General features: G+C 37.1%; 1 protein-coding gene across 1 annotated transcript; it reads left to right on the forward strand.

Moving 5' to 3' along the window:
* Positions 1–269: 269 nt before the first annotated feature.
* On the forward strand, positions 270–19,180 carry DNMT3L (DNA methyltransferase 3 like). The gene is made up of 13 exons (XM_039368021.1): positions 270–333; positions 1,797–1,886; positions 4,597–4,680; positions 5,371–5,415; positions 5,990–6,069; positions 8,482–8,594; positions 9,730–9,901; positions 10,119–10,209; positions 11,121–11,209; positions 12,022–12,097; positions 15,129–15,268; positions 16,706–16,791; positions 19,036–19,180. Exons 1-13 carry the CDS (start codon positions 270–272, stop codon positions 19,178–19,180), a joined length of 1,275 nt encoding a protein of 424 aa, XP_039223955.1.
* Positions 19,181–20,497: the final 1,317 nt, after the last annotated feature.

The following is a 20,497-nucleotide window of genomic DNA, read 5'->3' on the forward strand; positions in this document are numbered from 1 at the left end:
AAACCCGGGCAGAGTTTACTTAGACTTCGTAACAATCCGCAACAAAGTTTCTATATTGCACTTCGAAGCCGAAAGGTCTTTTCGGCCAGAATTTCCTTTGTGTGTTTTCACGCGCGACGAGAACCACTAACTTTTCTCTCCCAAACACGCGCCTCGCATCCTGGACATCGCGCCTCTCTGTCCGCTTGGGATCCTGGCGCCGTCGGAAGGGCCTTGCTCTCTGGGCCGAGGGAATGAGTTTGCTGCCTTCACGCGTGGCTCAAGAGCAGATGGCGATCATCACAGTGGACACTGAGAGCGACCCCGAAGAAACGTCCAACTTCTCGGAGGCAGGCGAGTCAAAAGATTTCCCGATGGGGCTTATCTATTTCGTCCCCTCCCCCGGAGGCCCAGGGAAAATATAGCGATGCCACAAATCCGGACAAAATCTTTCCTAAAATACCACAGAAAGCCAGTGTAAACCCGCTTGTTAGGGAGCGCCAGAATCCTTCTTAAGGCAATGCTTATTTTAGGTCAAGGGAAGGTTTAGAAATAGCCCAAAGTTCTCATAGAAGGGGATGAACTGAACAGATTCACCAGCCCAACCCTTCTCAGTGCTGGAATCCAGGGAAAACCCCCAGGGAAGGGAGGCCGTAGCTTTTTAGCAGGCTGTTCCACAGCTCTTGTCATCAGGAAGCACTGCCTAATATTCAAATTTATTTCATTTTGACTTGTGGATCCTTGTTCTGCTCTCAGTTTCAGAAGAGAACACTCCCACATTTTTTGCAGCGTGATGTGACTGCCTTTTGATATATATAGATCACTATTTTTTATACCGTACATAAGGAAAAAAAACATTTAGTTTCTTTGGTTTTCAACTCTTTAACCTGTTATTTTAATTATTTATATCCCACCTTTTTTTATTTTTAACTCAAGATGGCAAACATACAGAATACTCCTTCCTCCTCTTTTTTCCTCACAACTGCAGTGTGAGGTGAGTTGGGCTGAGAGAAACTGATTGGCCCAAAGTCACCTATTGGCTTTCCTGTTAGAATTTTGTTCCTTATTTTACTAAGCTTACAAAAAACTGTTTTGTTTTGTTTTTAAATTTAACTTTGGCCTTTGACCAAACATTTATGAATAAATTAATATAGACCCCTATCATATCTCTCTCTTTTTCTTTTCTTTTTCTTTTTTGCAGCCTTAGCACAAAAGTTCCTCATAGAGCTTGGTTTCAAATCCCCTGTCATGCCTCTGGAGTTCTCTTCTGACATTTCCTGCTGTTTCTCCATGTCCCTTTTCAAGTGCCAAGAACTAGACACAGTACTTCTGGTGCTGCCTAACCAGTGCAGAGTAATCCATCCAGTGCAAAGACTTTATTACCTCCTGTAATTTGGTTATGTCACTTATGTTAATCCTGCCCAAAGATTGCATTGGCCTTCTGAATGACTATTCTTGCTCTTGTTCACCTGGTGGTCCGCTAATACTACTAGATTATTATCTTTTGAGTGACCTAACATACAAGGGTACCACAAATCTTGCTCTCAGCCCTGAGGATAAGGCATTTGTTGAGCTCCTGGTGCTCTTTTATGAGTTATTGTAAGGTATTTGTTGATCTTATCCAGGTATACCTCTCTATTTTCATTCTTTTTTTTTTCCTTTTTTTTTTTAGTATATAACCACCCTGGAGTCTCCTTGAACTTGAGCAGTCTTCTAAACTTAAATGAATAAAGAAACCATATAAATATTTTTTTCGGGCCTTTATGAATGTTTCTTCCCCCCCCCCTTTTTTTTTTTTTCTTTCTGTTCTCTTTCAGCTTTGACATTTGAGGATAGTTTTCCTGAGATCATCTCTGTCAGTTCACTGGAAGAAACATCTCCTGCCAGTCTGCTTGGGCCAAACACAAGTAATGACTTTTTCCAAGCAGATTTAAAAGTTATGATGGAAGATACATATTAAAGGTGACACAAGCAGAAGATAAATAAGAAAAGGGAAATTCTTGCCTTTCTATGTTTGGTGCAGTCATGACTTCCAGGCATTATCCCTGGCAGCAATGGTTGTATTAAGCCAGAAATATCCACACAAACTAGCCAGAAATAATAATAATAATAATAATAATAATAATGATGATGATGATGATGATGATGATGATGATGATGATGATGATGATGATGTTGGAAGGGACCTCAGCGGTCATCTAGTCCAACCCCATGCTCAGGCAGGAAACCCTAAACCATTTCAGACAAATGGCTTTCCACTCTCTTCTTTGTGGCAGCTGAACGCAGGCACACTTACATCACCACCTGAATTTTGGAATCTGCACCTTGTTTTTCTAGCAATCATAAAAACCTGGAATGTGGAGAGGAGATTGTTTCTTCAACTCCCTATCTGAAAAGTGCTTAAGTATAAATAACTATGAGATAATATTGATGGTGTTAGTAATGTCTAGTTCATGTTGAAATAATTCTTGTTTGTTGTTGTTGTTTAGAACTTCAGTAATAACTCACTGTGCACAGAGGGTCTTTTTAACTCTAAATAAGAACTCTGTTCATTAGTAAGATCATCTCTTCCTCCTTCAGTAATGCTCCCTATATACGAAGGCAATTCGGAAATAAACCTCTGTTTGGTTATCAATGACAGACGCTCGCAGATACAGAACTTTTATTATACACATTAGAAAACTACAACATTACATTACTTTTCGACATAATCACCATTCAAATTGAGGCACTTGTCGTGTCTTACAAGGTTTGAAATTCCTTAGTAGTCACTCGGCGCCAAATCTGGGCTATGGGGGGGATGATCAAAAACATCCCAATGGAACTGCTTCACAAGTTCTTGGGTGCGTCTAGCAGTGTACAGGTGAGCATTATCACAAACCAACCCTACACCGGAAGTCAGCATGCCCCGATGCTTGTTATGGATGGCTTATCTGAGTTTTCATAAAGTTTCACAGTAGACTTCTGAATTGATGGTCGAACCACGCTCCGTGAACTTCGCTAGCAGTACTCCTTTGGCATCTTCACATTTGGTGGGATTTTCCATGGCGCCACTTCCAGTGTGGTGTTGGTTCATGATAATGCTCGCCCGCACACCGCTAGATGCACCCAAGAACTTTTGAAGCAGTTCCATTGGGATGTTTTTGATCACCCCCCACATAGCCCAGACTTGGGACCAATCGACTGTTACTAAGGAATTTCAAACCTTATAAGACGTGCTTCAATTTGAATGTCGATTATGTCAAAAAGTAATGTTATAGTTTTCTAATGTGTATAATAAAAGTTCTGCATCTGCAAGTATTTGTCATTGATAACCAAATGGAGGTTTATTTCCAAATTGCTCTCATATATTATCAGAGCTGTACGCTCTCTTCACCAATACTGTTGGAATTGGTGTTGGCAGTTAATGTAACAAAACCAATGCCTCTTTCTCACATCTCTTTCTCACAGAAATAGCATTAGTGCTGCAGTGGTGAGAAACACACACTTCTAGTAGCTCTGCCAGCTACTCTGGGAAAAAGGGAGGGGTTGGCCTCACCTCCCCTGATCTTATGAATAAGCTCACGCCCTTGGATCATGGCTTTAGTAACAGATGGTAAATTAGGTGGGGTTTTGTCACATAGCCCATCATATTGCCATGAATTGGTTAAATAATTCAGTGTGGTGGAGAACGCACATTTGACACAGCCGGTAGTATTTACTGGAGAGTAGCAGAAACTTTCCACCTCTCTGTAACCTGGAGACAGCTCTACGTTCTTGGAGGTGCACCATCCTATAGGAAAATGTGGCTACTTTCCTGCTTTGGATAGCAACTGAAATTGATAATGAACTGCATTGGAGTATCTGAGCTTTTCGCAGCTTGATGACTCCTAGATGAGCCAATGTTTCTCAATCTTGGCAACTTTAAGATGTGTGGACTTCAACTCCCAAAATTCTGGGAGTTGAAGTCCACACATCTTAAAGTTGCCAAAGTTAAGAAATATTGAACTAGACTGTAACTTCCATCATCCCCAACATCACAATCTGTTTATTTTTTTATTAGAGTTGTAATCCAACAAATCCAGAGGATGATAGTTTGGGAAAGTCCACCATATAACCTATAAAACAATAACTGGCACACACTGCTGCCCATGATATGGACATATTGGTATAGAATTGGGACAGAGAATTAGCTCAAAAAAAGATGGCTGAAGGATTCACTCTTATTATTTCTCTACATTGATAACTTTCAGGCATAATTGTGATATGCTTCCACTACATTTTCTGGAAGAAGGTATTCCCAAACCTCTCCCATGTTCAAACATGTTGCCAGGAGGAATAAAGTGGACTGATTGCGACAGTTCAAATAAATTGATTATTTTTATCAGGCTTCTCCAATGTGGTTCAGACTTCTAAATTTCCCATACAGCATAAACATTAGGCCTTTTGGCTGGGAATTCTGGCTCTTGAAGCCTATTACAAATGTAACTTCTGAGTTTGATCTGAAATTCAAGTTAATTCTAAAAGATTTTTCATACTCACAACCAACAGTGCTTTAAGTAGGATATGCAGGACATATCTTACTTACTTAAATTACTACATAATTAAGAAATTTCTTTTCCCTCATTATACTTTTAGCGGCATCAGTAGAGAACTACAGTTCTCATCTTGAGATTTCTACAAGTTCTGTGGAAGAAATAAGCACCTCTAAGTTAAGCAAAGGTAATATCTCATTTTGTTTTTCCCAGGATGTATGAAAATTTCTTCTACTCAGTGCACCTTGAATAGCGACTAAACTTTGCACCCAAGGGCTCTGAGTATATTGACTGCAATTTTGTACTACAGGTAGTCTTTGATTAGCAACCACAGTTGGAACTGGCAACATGGTAGTTAAGTGAAACAATCGCTAGGTGAAATCACAACTCTGCTTATGATCTTACTTCAGTTTAGCTTTGCTTTACAGACTTGTTAATGTTGCAAATGTGACGATTGGTTGCAAAGTTACTTTTTCATCACTGTTATAATTGCAAACAGTTGCTATATGAAACAGTTGCTAAACAAGGACTACCTGCACAACACAACATGAAGTAGAAAAAGGTTTTGTCCTATAGGAAGAAACTATGAGAAACAGAAGTATTTGTAGGGGGTGGCAGTAGAAGACAAATGACAAAAACTTCATTGTGTTGTTATTATCATTCTGCACTTTAATGGTGGGGAGTATGAGTTCATTTGTCCTGTGATCCAAAAGGTCCTCCTCACTTAGAACCTTTTAAAAAATGTGCTATTGTACCGAATATAGAGAAAATAATTAACATTTTATTCAATATATATTTTATACTGAATTAGAGACTAATTCAAGTGGAAACTAATTAAAAAGCTCTATGTGAAAAGTGCTCATTCTTTTTTCTGTAGAAAATATTGCCCATGAAGTGAAATATAATGAGAGGCATATTGAAGGTGAGATATTAATGTTTTTAACTATTGATGCAATTGTTTTCGTTATTATTCTATTTTCATGAATTGCTGTTAATAGGGTATCCATCCTCAGTCAAATGGCTTCCAAAAGATTTTTTATGATTACAGCTTCTAGAATTATAGTTCTGAGCCCTGTAGAGAGGACTAGCCCTTCCTCCACTTAGATTCTAAATAAATTAATACAGTGCAATGCCCATTTAATTAGTCATTTTTGTCAAAAAAACATTTTGAGGCAATGAAAAAAATACTCTGCTAAAAAAAATTCTGTATGTCATTACAGCAAAAGATACAACAGGAAAAGTTGTAGTCCTACTAGGTACAAATACATATATTTGCTATTAAGATTATATAAAGACCATATTCAAGCAGCCTTGCATTTTTACATCTTTTTCATACACATCTTTCTTTTTTAAACGATTGATGTTCTATATCTTAATCCAATCTTCATGAGTGTGTCCTATAAAATGCCAACTCTCGTTATCAAACCACAGAAATCTATGGCAATTATTACTAAAGTTAAATCTTCCTGATTTTGTTTTGTTTTGTTTGTCTGAAGATATCTGTATATGCTGTGGAGGGTTTGAGATTCACACACAACATCCTTTGTTCCATGGAGGAATGTGTGCTCCTTGTTCAGTGAGTAGCTGATCACTTCTACTTCTGTTCTTTTAGCTTAAGTGGTACTCCTTCATTCAACAGAGTGAATCTTTCTGCTGGCCCTAGATTGTAAAAATTACTAACCATGGCAGAGAAGCTATCTTCTTCTATGGCACAGAGATGTACTATCTGAGACCCAGAGACTGCAGAAATCCTCCAAAAGCCTTCAAAAATTGTTTTTGCTGCTGTGGTGTTTAATGTGATTAACTGGAGATTAAGCAATCCTATGTTTAATCAAAAGGAAATTCCAGCTGGTGGGGTCTAGTAGAAGTGGGTTCTCTGCCATGGCTTCTGCTCTTTGGAACATCTTGTCCCTGGGGTGAGGACTGCTCCCACCCTCCTGACCTTCCATAAGGGCCTGAAGACCCGGCTTGGGGCCCCAATGGGGAAGTTTCATGCTGGAGGTGGTTGATAGACCAATAGCAGATTCCACTTTTCCCCTGCACATCCTGTTCCCTCCCTCTCCATCTTTTAGTCATAATTAGTATTTGTGCTGTTACAGATATTTGTGTTTGTGTGGTTTTACGTTGTAAGCCACCCAGAATCACTTTGTGCAAGACAAACAAATTAAATAAATAAATAAATAAATAACTGTAATTTCACTAAAATGAAGTGGAAATAACACAAATTTTTCCACAACTTTTTGTGTATGGTCCTTGCACGCTGTTCAAAACTTGCAAGCCAGAATCCCTGCCTTAGTGAGTAGAACTGTTGTTTACTTTTCCAGACAAAGTAGAGCTCTGAAATCAGGCTCTGAACAATCCTACAGAGTCCTACCTCAAAACTAAGCTGTGTTATAATTTAACTCTGACATTAGGCCACTACAGTTCTGTTTTGTTCATTTGTTCTGCTTTGTTTTACTGCTTCATTTTATCTGAAAAATTAAGAACTCAGGCATATAAAAGAAAATATAGGACGATCTGAAGGAAATTTTTCCCTTAATGGGGTTCATTTAACCCAGAGACCAAGATACCATTACCCTGAACCACAAATTAGAGGCAAAGAAAGGTTTAAAGGCATTACAGACTTATGTACATTAGAATATATATGTAATTGAACATAATAGCAAGGTATTTAATTGGGTAGAGACAACATTAAATATTTGATTGGGTCATATTCCAAGGAAGATCAATTAAATCATGGGGTACAAACATAAGATAATGAGGCAGAACTATAAAACCAAGAGGGTTGGAAAGAAGAAAGGGGCAATATTTCATTACTGTTTTCTTTTTAGGGAGTTGCTTTTGCTTTCCTAAAGCTCTCCTTGACTCCTAATATTTTTTCCTAGCTTATCAACATTTATGGCTAAGCTGACATTTTTAGTTTCCTTGGGACAGTATCTTTGGATTACAGGCTTTCAATTGACCTCTAATATTCTCCTTCAGTATTCTTTCTCTTTCTCTCTTTTGATACCATTAACCATGGTATTCTTCAGGACTCACCCTGGGGAGGGCACTGTATTGTGCATTTCTCCTCGTTTTTTGAGGGGGCATTTAAGTCAACATGGAAAGGAGTGAAAAGTTGTACCTCAGACCCCTGAAATATCAGAAGCCACAGGGTTTAGGGCTTTCTCCAATTCTATTCAACATGCTGTAAAGATGAATCTACTGGGAGAAGTCATCTATCAACACAGGATTAGGTGTTATCAGAATCCTGATGATACCCAATTTTATATCTTGATCTGGGTCAAAAAAGCAATATGGCTGAGAAGCAATTAGTGTTCCTTGAAAATAAGCCTAAAATGCATGTCTTGTAGATGCTAACTGAAGTACCAATAGAAGAAGTTAGTTAGAATGATCAGAGATATTATTGGCATTATTGGTAATATGTATTTAGTATTAGTACAGTAGTCGTTTACAGTATCACTAGAAATGCCTAACAACCGCAGGAGTATTTCTAAATAAACTATATTCAAACTTCACTTCCTATTTATAAAATAAAACAATAATTTTAGTCTACAGTATTTTAAAATGTTATTGTATGACTAGCATGAAGCATGTGCATGTGTGAACTACGAGTAAACAATATTATGAATTAAATTCATACATTAAGTTCATACATCTGCTACTGGGGCAAATCTCTAATAATGTGTGATCATTCAGCATGTCACAAGTGAGTAATATCCAAATGCTACAAATGAAAGTTTAAAATGCTACAAAATGTAAAGCTGAAGAAGTCTTTGCCTTGCAATGATAGGATTTTCTGCCTGAGGGTTTCCTGACTGAGCAGTGGATTGGACTAGAAGACTTTCAAGGTCCCTTCCAACTACATCAGCATTATTATCATTATTGTTGTTATTATTGTTGTTGTTGTTATTGTTATTGTGTAAATAGTATTATGAATTAAAATAGTATTATGAAGTAAGTTTTATGTCCTTTTTCTTTTTTTAAGGAAAGGTTTTTGGAAAGATTCTTCCTGTGTGACGATGATGGATACCAAGCTGACTGTACCATCTGCTGCTGGGGCAAATCTCTAATAATGTGTGATCATTCAGCATGTCACAAGTGAGCAATATCCAAACACTACAAATGAAACTTTAAAATGATACAAAACGTGAAGCTGAAGAAGTCTTTGCCTTGCAATGAGACTTTAAATGGGAGGGGGTGATAAAACATTCTTTTACTTGATGGTGCATGTATTTATTAAAAATCATTGAAATGGCTAAATGAAAAGTTGGGCATGATAGCAGTAGTAATAATTTACTGTTACCATTCCTGTAACAGATGGTTAATATTCCACCTTAATTGCAGTCCTACCCAGTTAACCAAATTAACTTCATGAAACCTCCGTTTTTTTCTGATTTCTGTTGTTTTTCCATTCATATCATAATATTAATCTATTTTGCTGGACATGCTTCTTTGACAGCAAAATGATATGAAATAGAAGGTAGTGCTCTCCCTTATAGGGTAGGAACCATCATGCAAAAAAACCCATTGACTGATCTTTGCAGTTAAGGCTATTACTAAGACTATTCCCTACTCAGGTCACTTTTCTTGGCAGTTAGTAACTCTAATACAGATAAAAAACTATATCTCTAGATATTCCTGAACTATGAATTTAGGAACCTCTATCAACACATTCAGTGGCAAAGTATGCTGGGACTTAATTTGTGTGCTTCCTCCCTGACTTCCGCCATACTGAACTGTATACCAAATTTACATAAACTTTTGTTATAGATTTTAAGATTCTTTTGCATATTCTTGAATAGTGAAACATACAAAATATCTCAAAGGTATTTTCACAGCATTTATTGAGACAAGTAACTTTATTTATTTATTTATTTATTTATTTATTTATTTATGAGACTTATATACCGCTTTAAGTGCAAGCACTCTCTAAGCAGTGTACACCAGTAAGCAATGTATATATATATTTACATTGCCCCCAACAATCTGGGTCCTCATTTTACCTACCCCGGAAGGATGGAAGGCTGAGTCAACCTTGAGCCGGTGAGATTTGAACCGCTGACCTGCTGAACACAGTCAGCTAAAGTGGCCTGCAGTACTGCACTCTAACTGCTGCGCCACCTCGGCTGTTATAAAAAAGCCAGATCTATTTAACAGAATGCAGTGAGGCTCAGCTCAAACAGGAAAATAATACTTTGTGCCTTTAAACAATTTTATTTTTAAATTTATTTAGATGCTTTTGTGAAGAATGTGTGGATACTCTTGTTTATCCTGGGTGTGCAGAAGAAATAAAAGAAACAACTACCTGGATATGCTTCATATGTGCACCCCAGCATGTAAATGGATTGCTAAAGAGGAGAATAAAATGGCGTGCAGATCTGAAACATTTCTATGATCAAGAATCCGTAAGCGAAAGCTTGTTTAAAAATGTTCAAGTATTGCTTGGCTTTAAATTAACTGTAAATTTAAATTAACTGTTTAAATTGTGTTATTTAACCTGATGTGGCCTTATTGTACCCATGTGATATGTTAATAATTGAAATAACTATTTCTAAAAATAAGAGAAAATGTGTGAGTTTGTAATTATTGTTATTGGATTATTTGTTTTATTGATTGTGTTAGAACAGCCCTAATATATGGATATATCAGCTATTGTCTCCGTGGGAGAGAAAGTCAATTCATGTCCTTTCACTTTTTGACAATATTACAGAAGGTAAGTAAACAGGTATAGTAATATGGATATAGTTTCTAATCCATATACAGTAGACTATAACTTACTTGGCTGACTTGGCTCATTAGGAGCCAGCTGTTTTACAAAGCCATTTTATCAGTGATGTTCTCTGCTGATTGCTGATTGCAGTCTGGATTTGATGAGCAAGTGACTAGAAAATAGGGATAGTGATAAGGAACCCTTTAGATCTTTTTGTAAGGATTGAATGGAATACCTTTGGACTTTTCCAAATCTGTTTCTTTATAGATCTTTATAAAGGATAATTTACATCATGAGCTGACTACATCAGCCTAAATGTTTCTGGGTTTCTATTTCATTTGCAAGAAGTATAAGTAATTATAGAAGTCCCCCCACCCTATACACACAAATTGCATACAATATTGCCTTTTGAATACTACTTTTAAATTTACATTTGCTTCATTCCATGTTCATTGAAAAATAAATGACATACTCATTGAGCCCATTGGTTTCTGTAAGAAATATTCAAGTGTCTAACTCCTGCTGAAATAATTTATTATGAAGAATATCAACTGCCTACAAGTGGCATCAACCATCATTTTTGAATAAATTAATATAATCAATCAGTCAGACAAAAACACACTATGTAAATATTAAATGATTAGCAGATCTGAGAACAATTAATAGCTAAACACATACCAATAAAGGGACAGTATTTAATTTAATCCACTAAAAATTCTCCTTTTTATGTGTCCTGTATTCTTCTACCATTTTACTCAGGAGAATAGTATACAGAACATACAACCACCTTCCTCGTTCCATGTTGTTTAACATAGTTTAATTGGCTTTAACAGGCACCTTTGAATGTATCCAAGACAAACTGAGATCATGTGTTGTATCTAATGTATCTTGTACTTCTCATTTCACTTCTCCAGAATTGAAAGGCTTGGGATTTCTAGGGGAAAAGAGAGGCAATGGGTACCTAAAGTACATGGATGATGTCACAGATGTGATAAGAACAAATGTAAGTGTACAAGATGCTTTATACGACTTTTACTTTTCAGGGTAATAGTCAGTATACTATGAAGAGGGGGAGGTGTTTGCATTGATTTATTACATTGTGTGGATTGTTTTGTTGATTATTTTGAGGATTCATATAGTAGAGATGATGAGAGGCCAAGCTGAAAGAAGGTAGAGTGGGGAACTGAATGTTTGGAAGAAAACATTGGCAAGAGAAGGAAGAGTTAAAGTAAAGATAGAAACAAAAGCTGAATTTGAAGATACCCTACACAAAATTTAGTGATCCACAGTGGAATGGAGGGAAGGTTAGTGTATGTTTTGAGATCTGTGTGCACTCTTCTTGGAGTAACTGGGTGCCCAAGGGAACTTAAAACAACTTAAAAAAAATTGGATTTTAAGCATAAGCTTCTGAGTAAGAGGCAGAGATTTAGGTAGGGAGAGTTGGATGCGCCTCCCACAATAAAAAGGTAGATATTGGGATTTTACGCTCATTCAGGAGCCTACTGAGAGGATTTTGGGGGAAGGCATAGAACGTTGTTTTTAAGGAGCTGCTATACTGGGGGTTGAAAATTATGGATTATTTAATTAATATTCATAATAATTTAGTAACAGATTTGAATGAATTTGAAATAAATTATTATCAGTGGGCAGAGTCTTACCCAGTATGATACATTTTAATTGGGGACTTGTAGATTAGGGCAAATTACTGGTTTTTCTTCATTAAATATATTAATTTGGTGATCAGCATTATTAATGATCAGTATGTTAATTAATGAATCAACCAAGATTCTGAAGCTGATTTATTTTATTTACTAGATAGAAGAATGGGGTCCATTTGATTTTATTTTTGGCTCAACTCCTCCAGTAGCAAAATTTTACAAACATTCATCTGGTAAGCAACTAAATCATATATAAAATTAAAATATTGATATAAGTACCTTGGATTCTGGTTTGTTGAAAACCATTTATCCTTTGGATTGCATTTTTCCCTCTTCTGTAAATAGATTTACTTGGGAATATTTTTTTTATAAATATTTTTACTGAGTTTTATAAAGGTAATAAGGGGATAGGGTCAAAAAGGGTAAGGCAATGGGAAACGTACAAAAAGGTTAGACCAGGGAAAAGGGATAACACAAAAGTGGGAGTAATGCCACGAAATAACATTGCTTCAGCAAGTCTACCAGTCCGGGTTTACATATTAAATCTTAATAATTACTCTATTATTAAACAACTTTCCATATAATCACATAAATAACAAATTAGTCAATAAATCTCATTCATTTCACTACTTAATAATGCTTAATATAAATTAATTATAATCACTTTAAAATAGTAATATACTACTTATTAATTATAGTTTACCATATTATTTAAGATCACAAATATACAAAGAGGAAGAAGAAGAAGAAATAAGAACAAGTTCATACAAATAATCATGGAATATAAATACAAATTATCAATTATCTCTTTAAATTTCATAACCTTTTCTCACTCTAGCGTGTTTCTAACCAATAATAAAATCTTCCCCATGTTTTAAAGTAAATTGTGTCTTCTTTCTCTTTCATTTCTAAAGTCAGTCTATCCATTTTTGCACATTCGAGTATTTTTGTTGTTATAGCCTAGTCAGATGGTAAATTTTCATTTTTCCAAAATTGGCCAAATATTATTCTTGCGGCTGTCAGCACATGCAATATTAAATACTTATTCTCTTTTCCATAATTCAAACCTAATATTCCTAACAAACAGAGTTCTGGTTTAAATTCTATCTGTATTTTAATTATCTCTTCTAGCCACATATGAATCTTAAACCAAAACTTTTTAACATTAGGACATATCCATCAGAGATGGTAATAAGTGCCTGGTTGTTGTTTACATTTCCAACACATATTTGATACATTTTTAAACATTTTCTCTAATCCAACTGGTGTCACGTGCCATCTATTTTATATAAGTTTTTACTTGGGAAATTTTTTGATGGTTCCATTGATGTTAGTTATCTTCCAGAAAAGTATTTATAGCATTGTGGTCTGGCCATGCTACACATTCCTAGGCATATTTTGTTCTATTCAAGCAAACAAAATGATCCTAAAAGAAACAAGATATTAGAACAATCACCTGTAAGATCTCTTGAATCCTCCATGCACTAACTTTGCCCTCACTGCCAGAAAAAGGAAAGATTGGACCCAGATGTTGCTGAACCACATCTTCCAAGCTTGTTAGGGAACACAGCAATTTTGAGGTACCCTGGAAGTTGTATTTCAACAACAGCTACAATGCCATAAATTCCTTGTGATCATCCAGTGATTATAATCATAGACCCACTTCTGAATTACGGATTACACTTCTGAAAGCACAGCTGAATGAATGATCCAGTTACTTATAGTAGCGCATTTTTTCCCTTTCTCTCTCTCTCTCTCTCTCTCTCTGTCTGTCTAGAATAAAATATTTTTGTCTGTTAAATCTTCAGGTATACAGAAAAAGTTAATGCTGTTAACCTTTGCCCAGTGGTGGGGAGGAACTACAGTATGTTGCAGTTTCTAAGTGAAAGTAAACATGTCACAAACCAATTTCACTTTTTTGCACCCAGTAGTATTTCAAGACAGCATCCTAGTACACTCTGACAAAAGTTCTATAAGCCACATTAAGCTCAGCAATAGTGACTGTCTTTATGGCTGAGTGAGGACTTGAATCTGAATAATCTTAGTCTTAGTTCAAACATAACCCATTTGTTCTCACTACTATTGGCTATTATTTACATAGTAGAGTTTGGTGTAGTGGTAAAGGCTATCAGGCTAGAAATCTGGGGACAGAATTCTGCCTTAGTGATGAGGCCAGTTGGGCCAGTCACACACTCTCACCCCTAGGAAGCAGGCAATGACAAACCACTTCTGAAAAACTTTGCCGACATAACTGCAGGGACTAGTTCAGGAAGTTGCCAGGAATCCAAATTGACTTGAAAGGCCCAAATAAAAAAAGGTGGATACCATAAATCCAATAGGCCAATATTATATTTTATCAATTTAAGAATTTTAATATGCACTTCTCTGGTATCACTGCCATAAGCATAACTTGAAATTCACATTACTGTATATAACTATGGCTGACATGAATCAATTACTAGTAATTCAACAACTTTCCCCTTTTGTAGGTATAGTAAATTATTCTAATTATTCAAGCTGCATCCTAACCATACTGGCTACGGAATTCTGGAAGTTGAAGTCCACACATCTTAAAACTCCTAAGTTTGAAAAACACTGCTGTAAGGATTATTTTAGCCACTGACATTTGTGGCAGTAGTCAAAGAGCTAGATGGTGTAACTTCTTGCTACTTCCAGATCCATCATTTATAATCACCAAAATTGGGAGAGGTGGCTGGATCACCAATCCACATACATAAAACGTAACATTACAAGTAGTCCTTGATTTATAACCAGTCAACAAAACACTTCAGGCTGTTGTAAAATGTATTAACTCCTGTGGTCACATGACTGTATTCTAGGTACTTGTCAACACATTTATGACAGCTTCTAGCATCTCATAGTCATGTGACTGGAATTTGTGACTTTTTTTTTTTTACAGCTTCTGGCATTTTTGTGTTTCCAAATTTACAGCCAGGTGGTTTACTTAATGATTGCCCTAAAAGCAGTTATAAAATTAGGTTTGATTAAGTGGGTGCTTGATTGATTTACAACCACCAGGACTTACAACTGAAATTCCAGCCTCAATTGTGGTCATTATGTGCCAGTGAATTACTGATATGAGACAATTTCCTAACTGAATGTTATTGAAAAGGTCTAAACTTCTGGATAACTGAGAACAATGTGTAGTATCTATCACTTAAATAAAGTGTAATTTATTTTTAGAAACCATTTTCAAAAGCTACTTACTGTACAGACAAACTGTTTTCTTTCTTTCTTCCAAAGGCTGGTATTTTTACCAATATTTTCGTATACTTCAGTATGGAAGTCCTGAAGAAAAAAATAAAAAGCCATTTTTTTGGCTATTTGTAGACAACATTGTCTTGGATGAAGAAGAGAGAGATGCAGCTTCTCGCTTTTTTCAGGTTAGTTGGAAATAAGTTGCTATTGAGAAGTGAATGAACTGAATTTACTTATTTAAATTCCTAACATTCATGTAAATTTTTACTGGAGCAGTACAAAATATGATATTGGCTCTGCATGCATCCCTGACATATCCAGGAGAGATTTCAATTCATCCTGTTGGCATCCAAAATGAAACTTGGATGCACAAACATGTGATTACAGCAAGCTTGCATTAAAGCTGATTCCCAATTTATTCCCAAGCCTCATATGAAATGGTCCTGGAAAGCAGTTCTACATTCCATTGTGTGGGAATCTGCAAACTTCATGCAGCTTCCCAGCTGATCCATAGTCTTCTCCCATAATAAAATCACCACAGGCTGAGAGCAAAATGGTAGTTATTTATTCCTCTTAGTGGTCCGCTTTTTTCATATCAACTGAATATTGATCCATTAGTTACAACAGGAATTGACTGACCAACTTGTTGCCCAAGCCTGACATTGTGGGCTGAGAGAGATTGGCCCAAAGTTACTTAGCTGGTTTTCATGCCTAGATCAGAACCAAAACTCCAAGTCTCCTGGCTGAATTAAATGAAATTGCCTATAGGTTGTCCTTGACTGTAATGCAGCCTGCCTATTACAGTCACAAGTCATGACAGTCATTAAGTGAGGTGATCATGTGACCACCTTACTTAATGACTCCAATCCCATTGTGGTTGTTAAGCAACTGCATGGGTTGTTAAGTGTAGCATGGGGAGGCCTTGGGAGACCTAGTTACAGGCCCAGACCTGCACTGCAGCATCTCCTCAACTTACCCATGGCCTGCTTCTGGCTGACATGTGGCCTGCTGCTCTATATAGGGAGGCTGAAGGATGGATTGCTGAGGTCCAGACATTGTGCTTGAGGAGAGCTGGCCTGCGCTACCCTTCAGCCTTCCTGGAAGCTGCAGGGCACCATCCAGGAAGTGGGCAGCATTTTGGGGCCAGTGCTACATGGCCTCCACTGTGAAAGTAGGTCATGAAGTGGAGCAGCTGCTTCTTGAAGATCTATCCAAAATTAGGTGACTAATCTGTGATGGGAGGGTGGGGAGGAAGTTGCGGTACTCAGTGGGGTAAGAAGCAGATCAAAGGCCTGCAGGGACCCAGTGGGGCATAAAAGCAGGCCCAAGACCTTGTACAATGCAGAAGGATGGGAGAGGGGAAATAGGCAGGAGGGCACTGCAGCATCCCCACAGTCGGTTGTAAGGCTGGGCGTATTGCCAAATGCCCAAATTTTCTTCGTATGACCATGGGGGCACTGCAACAGCTTTAGACAGGGGTCATAAGTCCCTTTGTTCAGCAACATCATAAATTTGAACAGCTGGTAAATGAATAATCATAAGTCAAAGACCATCCATAGTTTTGTATTATGTGGAATGGTCATCATTCTAATGTTTCAGGTATAAATATGTTTGTTTTACAGATGGAAGCAGTTCTCAGATGTAAACAAGATGATGGCAATGTCCAGAACGCAGTGCACATCTGGAGCAACATTCCGTCTGTTAATAGGTGACTAACTTAGCATATTCTTTTAAACCTGAATTAATGTAAAGTGTTGTAAGTAATTTAAGAAATCCTCAGCTTCCTTAATAGATCTTTGCTTTTTTTTTTTACTATTAAAAAAGCAATAACAAATTTGCAATAATGAAATTTCAGAATTAGATACAGCTAAGGTTCCTGGATTTGTGCATACCTAAACTGGAATGTTGTTAAATATCATGAATCACAGCACTCCCCCTCATCTCCTAAACAGCAGGACAGTGTGGTATAAGATGTTTGGTCCCCTCCAGATATTTTGCTGGATTGCTGTGCCTTTTATTCCCAGGGACTATATAGCTATTGGTCAAGCACATGGGTAACATGTGCAACAACAGTTAAATAATATACCAATGCCATTATAAAGGATGATTCCAGGAGTGCTTTAGCTGACTGTCAAGTAAATTTATTACAGCCAAAAAATGTATACAGTAACTATTGGTAATTTTGAGATTTTGCAGTTATTCTCCAAATATGTATCATATGACTATACAGCATTAGCAAGAAAAAGATGAATCAATTTAGTTAAATTTGTATAATTATCTTTATTAAATATAATTTGGCTCTCTGCATTTCAGTTTTATGAGAACTACAGTATAATTTCTCTAAATGAAGTAAGAGATATAAAATGAGATTAAACAGCAGGGTACAATATTGTTTATAATAAATAACATTTGAAAATATGAGTCAACTAGCCATTTTCATTTTTAGGAATTCTGGCTACAATTTGGCTTATTTTTTCTATCAGAGGTTTCTCACAGGGGTAGGCAACCTTGCCTCTTTTATGACTCATGGACTTCAACTCCCAGAATTGAAGTCCACGAGTCATAAAAGAGCCAAGGTTGCCTACCTGTGATCCAAAGGCAATGTTTGCTCTCTATTTTTTTTTATTTGATCCCTAAAATAGAAACCATACGTATAAAGGTATATAGGTAGTTATAATAGTTTAGTTAGGGCTTTCGCAGTTACAATAACACTGAAAAAAGTGACTTGTGACCGTTTTTCACATTTACAACAGTTGCAGCATTGTGATCAAAATTTGCAATGCTTGGCAACTGACTCATATTTATGATGGTTGCAGTGTCCTGGGGACATGTGATCACCTTTTGTGATCTTCTGACAAGCAAAATCAAGGGGGAAGCCAGATTCATTTAACAAACATGTTACTAACTTGACAATTGCAGTGATTCATTAATAACTGTGGCAAGAAAGGTCATAAAATTGGACAAAACTCACTTAACAAATGTCTCAATTAGCAACAGAATTTTTGGGCTCAATTGTGATCATAAGTAGAGAACTACTGTTTCCCCCAAAATAAGACCAGGTCTTTTTTTAAAAAAAAATTATTTTGCCTCCAAAAGAGGTACCAGGTCTTATTTTGGGGGGAGGGGTGTCTTTTCCATTCACCTCCAGCACCGACAGCCCACTCAGCTGGCCCTCTTCTTCTGCGGCTGAAGGAACAGCTTCATTTTGCACAATGGAGCTCCGGCCAGTCAGGCCTTTCCAGAAGGCCTCTGCAGTCGATAACCAAGCAATGGATTGAATCCATAGCTCGGTACTTGGCTGCAGTGGCCTTCCGGAAAGGCCTCTGACTCCAAAATGCAGGCCTGGGGATACTGCAGAAGAAGTAGGATGGCAGAGAGGCTGGTTGCAAGGTAAGCGGGTGCAGGGAACGTGGGGCAGCTCCACCCCTGCCCTAGTTTGATTTTAGGTGTGTTTCTCTCCCCAAAACCAGGGCTTATTTTCGGGGTAGGTCTTACTTTCAGGGAAACACGGTACCTGTACTTTATTCAAAAATACAAAGGGTAAAGGAGAAAGAATTTCATTTATAATATTTGGAAAGCCACCTTTTTATAGCCAGAGAGATTCTGTACTTTTAACATATGCAAAACTGAGTGGGAACATGGAAGAAGGGGGGAAAAAATCTACCTATAATATTAGTATCCAAAACATAATTTTGTCATGAATTTGGCATCGGCATCTTTAAATGTGGGACTATATGCTGTAGTGCATAAAGAGGCCTTGTAAGATCTCCAAAAGTAAAATGGCCCAAATAGAAAACAGTATAATCCTTTATGTTAGGTTGAAGTAAAAATGTAAGTGAAATGCTGAACAGCCCACTGAAAAAAATGTAGTTTTTATGTGTGTGTGTGTGTGTACTTGCTTGCCTGACTGTTTTTGTTGTTGTTACATAAACATTTTCTAATTCATTTCTAGCAAATATTCTGCTTCAGAACTGAACATGGATTTATCTCTCTTGGCAGAGAACATTTGCAGATCTAGAATTTTCTCTCAACGTCCAGCTACATTGATTAGAGAGTTTTTTGTTCCTTTGAAAGACTATTTTAGGGCCTTTTCATAAGCCAATCTTTTGCCTTGAATCCAAAGCAAAAGAAGACACTGCAGTGTGACCTTTAAAGGATATCTTGCTTTGCAAATGAAATTATGTTCAGTATGAAGATAATTTTCAGTATTTTTCTATAACCTTTATGTTCATGCTGAACATAATTTCATCTCCAGATTCATTCACATCAAGCTACTGATCAAGCTCGTCTTCCTCTAATCTGTTCGTAATATGGTTTAAAAACATTTATAGGCAATCTTATTGCTTGCTTTTTAATTTTAAATTTCAGTTTAAACGGTTTTTCATTCCACATATTTACAAACTATATATTCCTTTTGGGGGAAGTTACAGTGCATAATTTCATGCTGAATATATTTAAGTTAGTAAATGCAGGTTTAAATTTTAAAATGCAAAAGATATAAACACGATGCCCTGATAAACATATAGAAATATCATAATTCATGATTCCAAATGTCTCATAAGGAGAATAAAAAGGGAAATGACCAATGATAAACAATGAAAAGATAATACTTACATTTATATATACTTTATTTTGATGGTTTTTCTAAATAACTATTTGTAATAAAATGTTTTCTGGTCTTAAAATAATTTAATTCTTTATGTAGATTCCCATAGAAAATAACTATCTATAAAGCTTGTGAAATCTTGTCATATTATTCTAAATTCTCTTGACTGAGGACTCATGCTTACTGAATGTCCTTCTAACTATAGTATGAATATACCCAGTAATCTTTTTATATACATTTCTTTGTGACGCTTCTTTCAACTCAACCCTAGTCTACATCTTAAATTTGTCTTTAACTATGTTAGTTTAAAAGAAATGTTTTTCTTCTTTTCCTCACAGAAATTTTGGTATATGATCTAAGGCAGTGATGGCGAACCTTTTAGAGACCGAGTGCCCAAAAACTGGCCCGCCCTTGCTCCACCTCCCTCCTCTGCCCCCACTTTGCCCTCCAATCCCCCGCCCCACCTGCCCACAGGACCACTCACCGCCTCCAGGGCCCACCGCAGATTGCCCAGGCAGCCCAGCAGTGCTATGGCAGCCACACCCTCTGTGGTGTGGGCAGAGTCTTGTCTACGCTGCCTGGCTGTCATGTCCTTGGCTGCCCTGCTCTGTGTGGGCCACGCTCAAGGGTGACTCTCCTTCAGGGGGGCTGCTGGAGAGGAGGGGGTCGCGGGGAGAGGCAAGGCTGGGGCAATGGCACGTGTGCCCACAGAGAGGGCTCCAAGTGCTGCCTCTGGCAACTGTGCCATAGGTTCGCCACCACTGATCTAAGGCATTTTAATCAATATGGTTCATGATGGGTCGATTGT

Source organism: Crotalus tigris, unplaced genomic scaffold (assembly GCF_016545835.1).
Source record: "Crotalus tigris isolate CLP2741 ecotype Arizona unplaced genomic scaffold, ASM1654583v1 scf7180000017601.7605149639:7615979, whole genome shotgun sequence".
Taxonomy (NCBI): domain Eukaryota; kingdom Metazoa; phylum Chordata; class Lepidosauria; order Squamata; family Viperidae; genus Crotalus; species Crotalus tigris.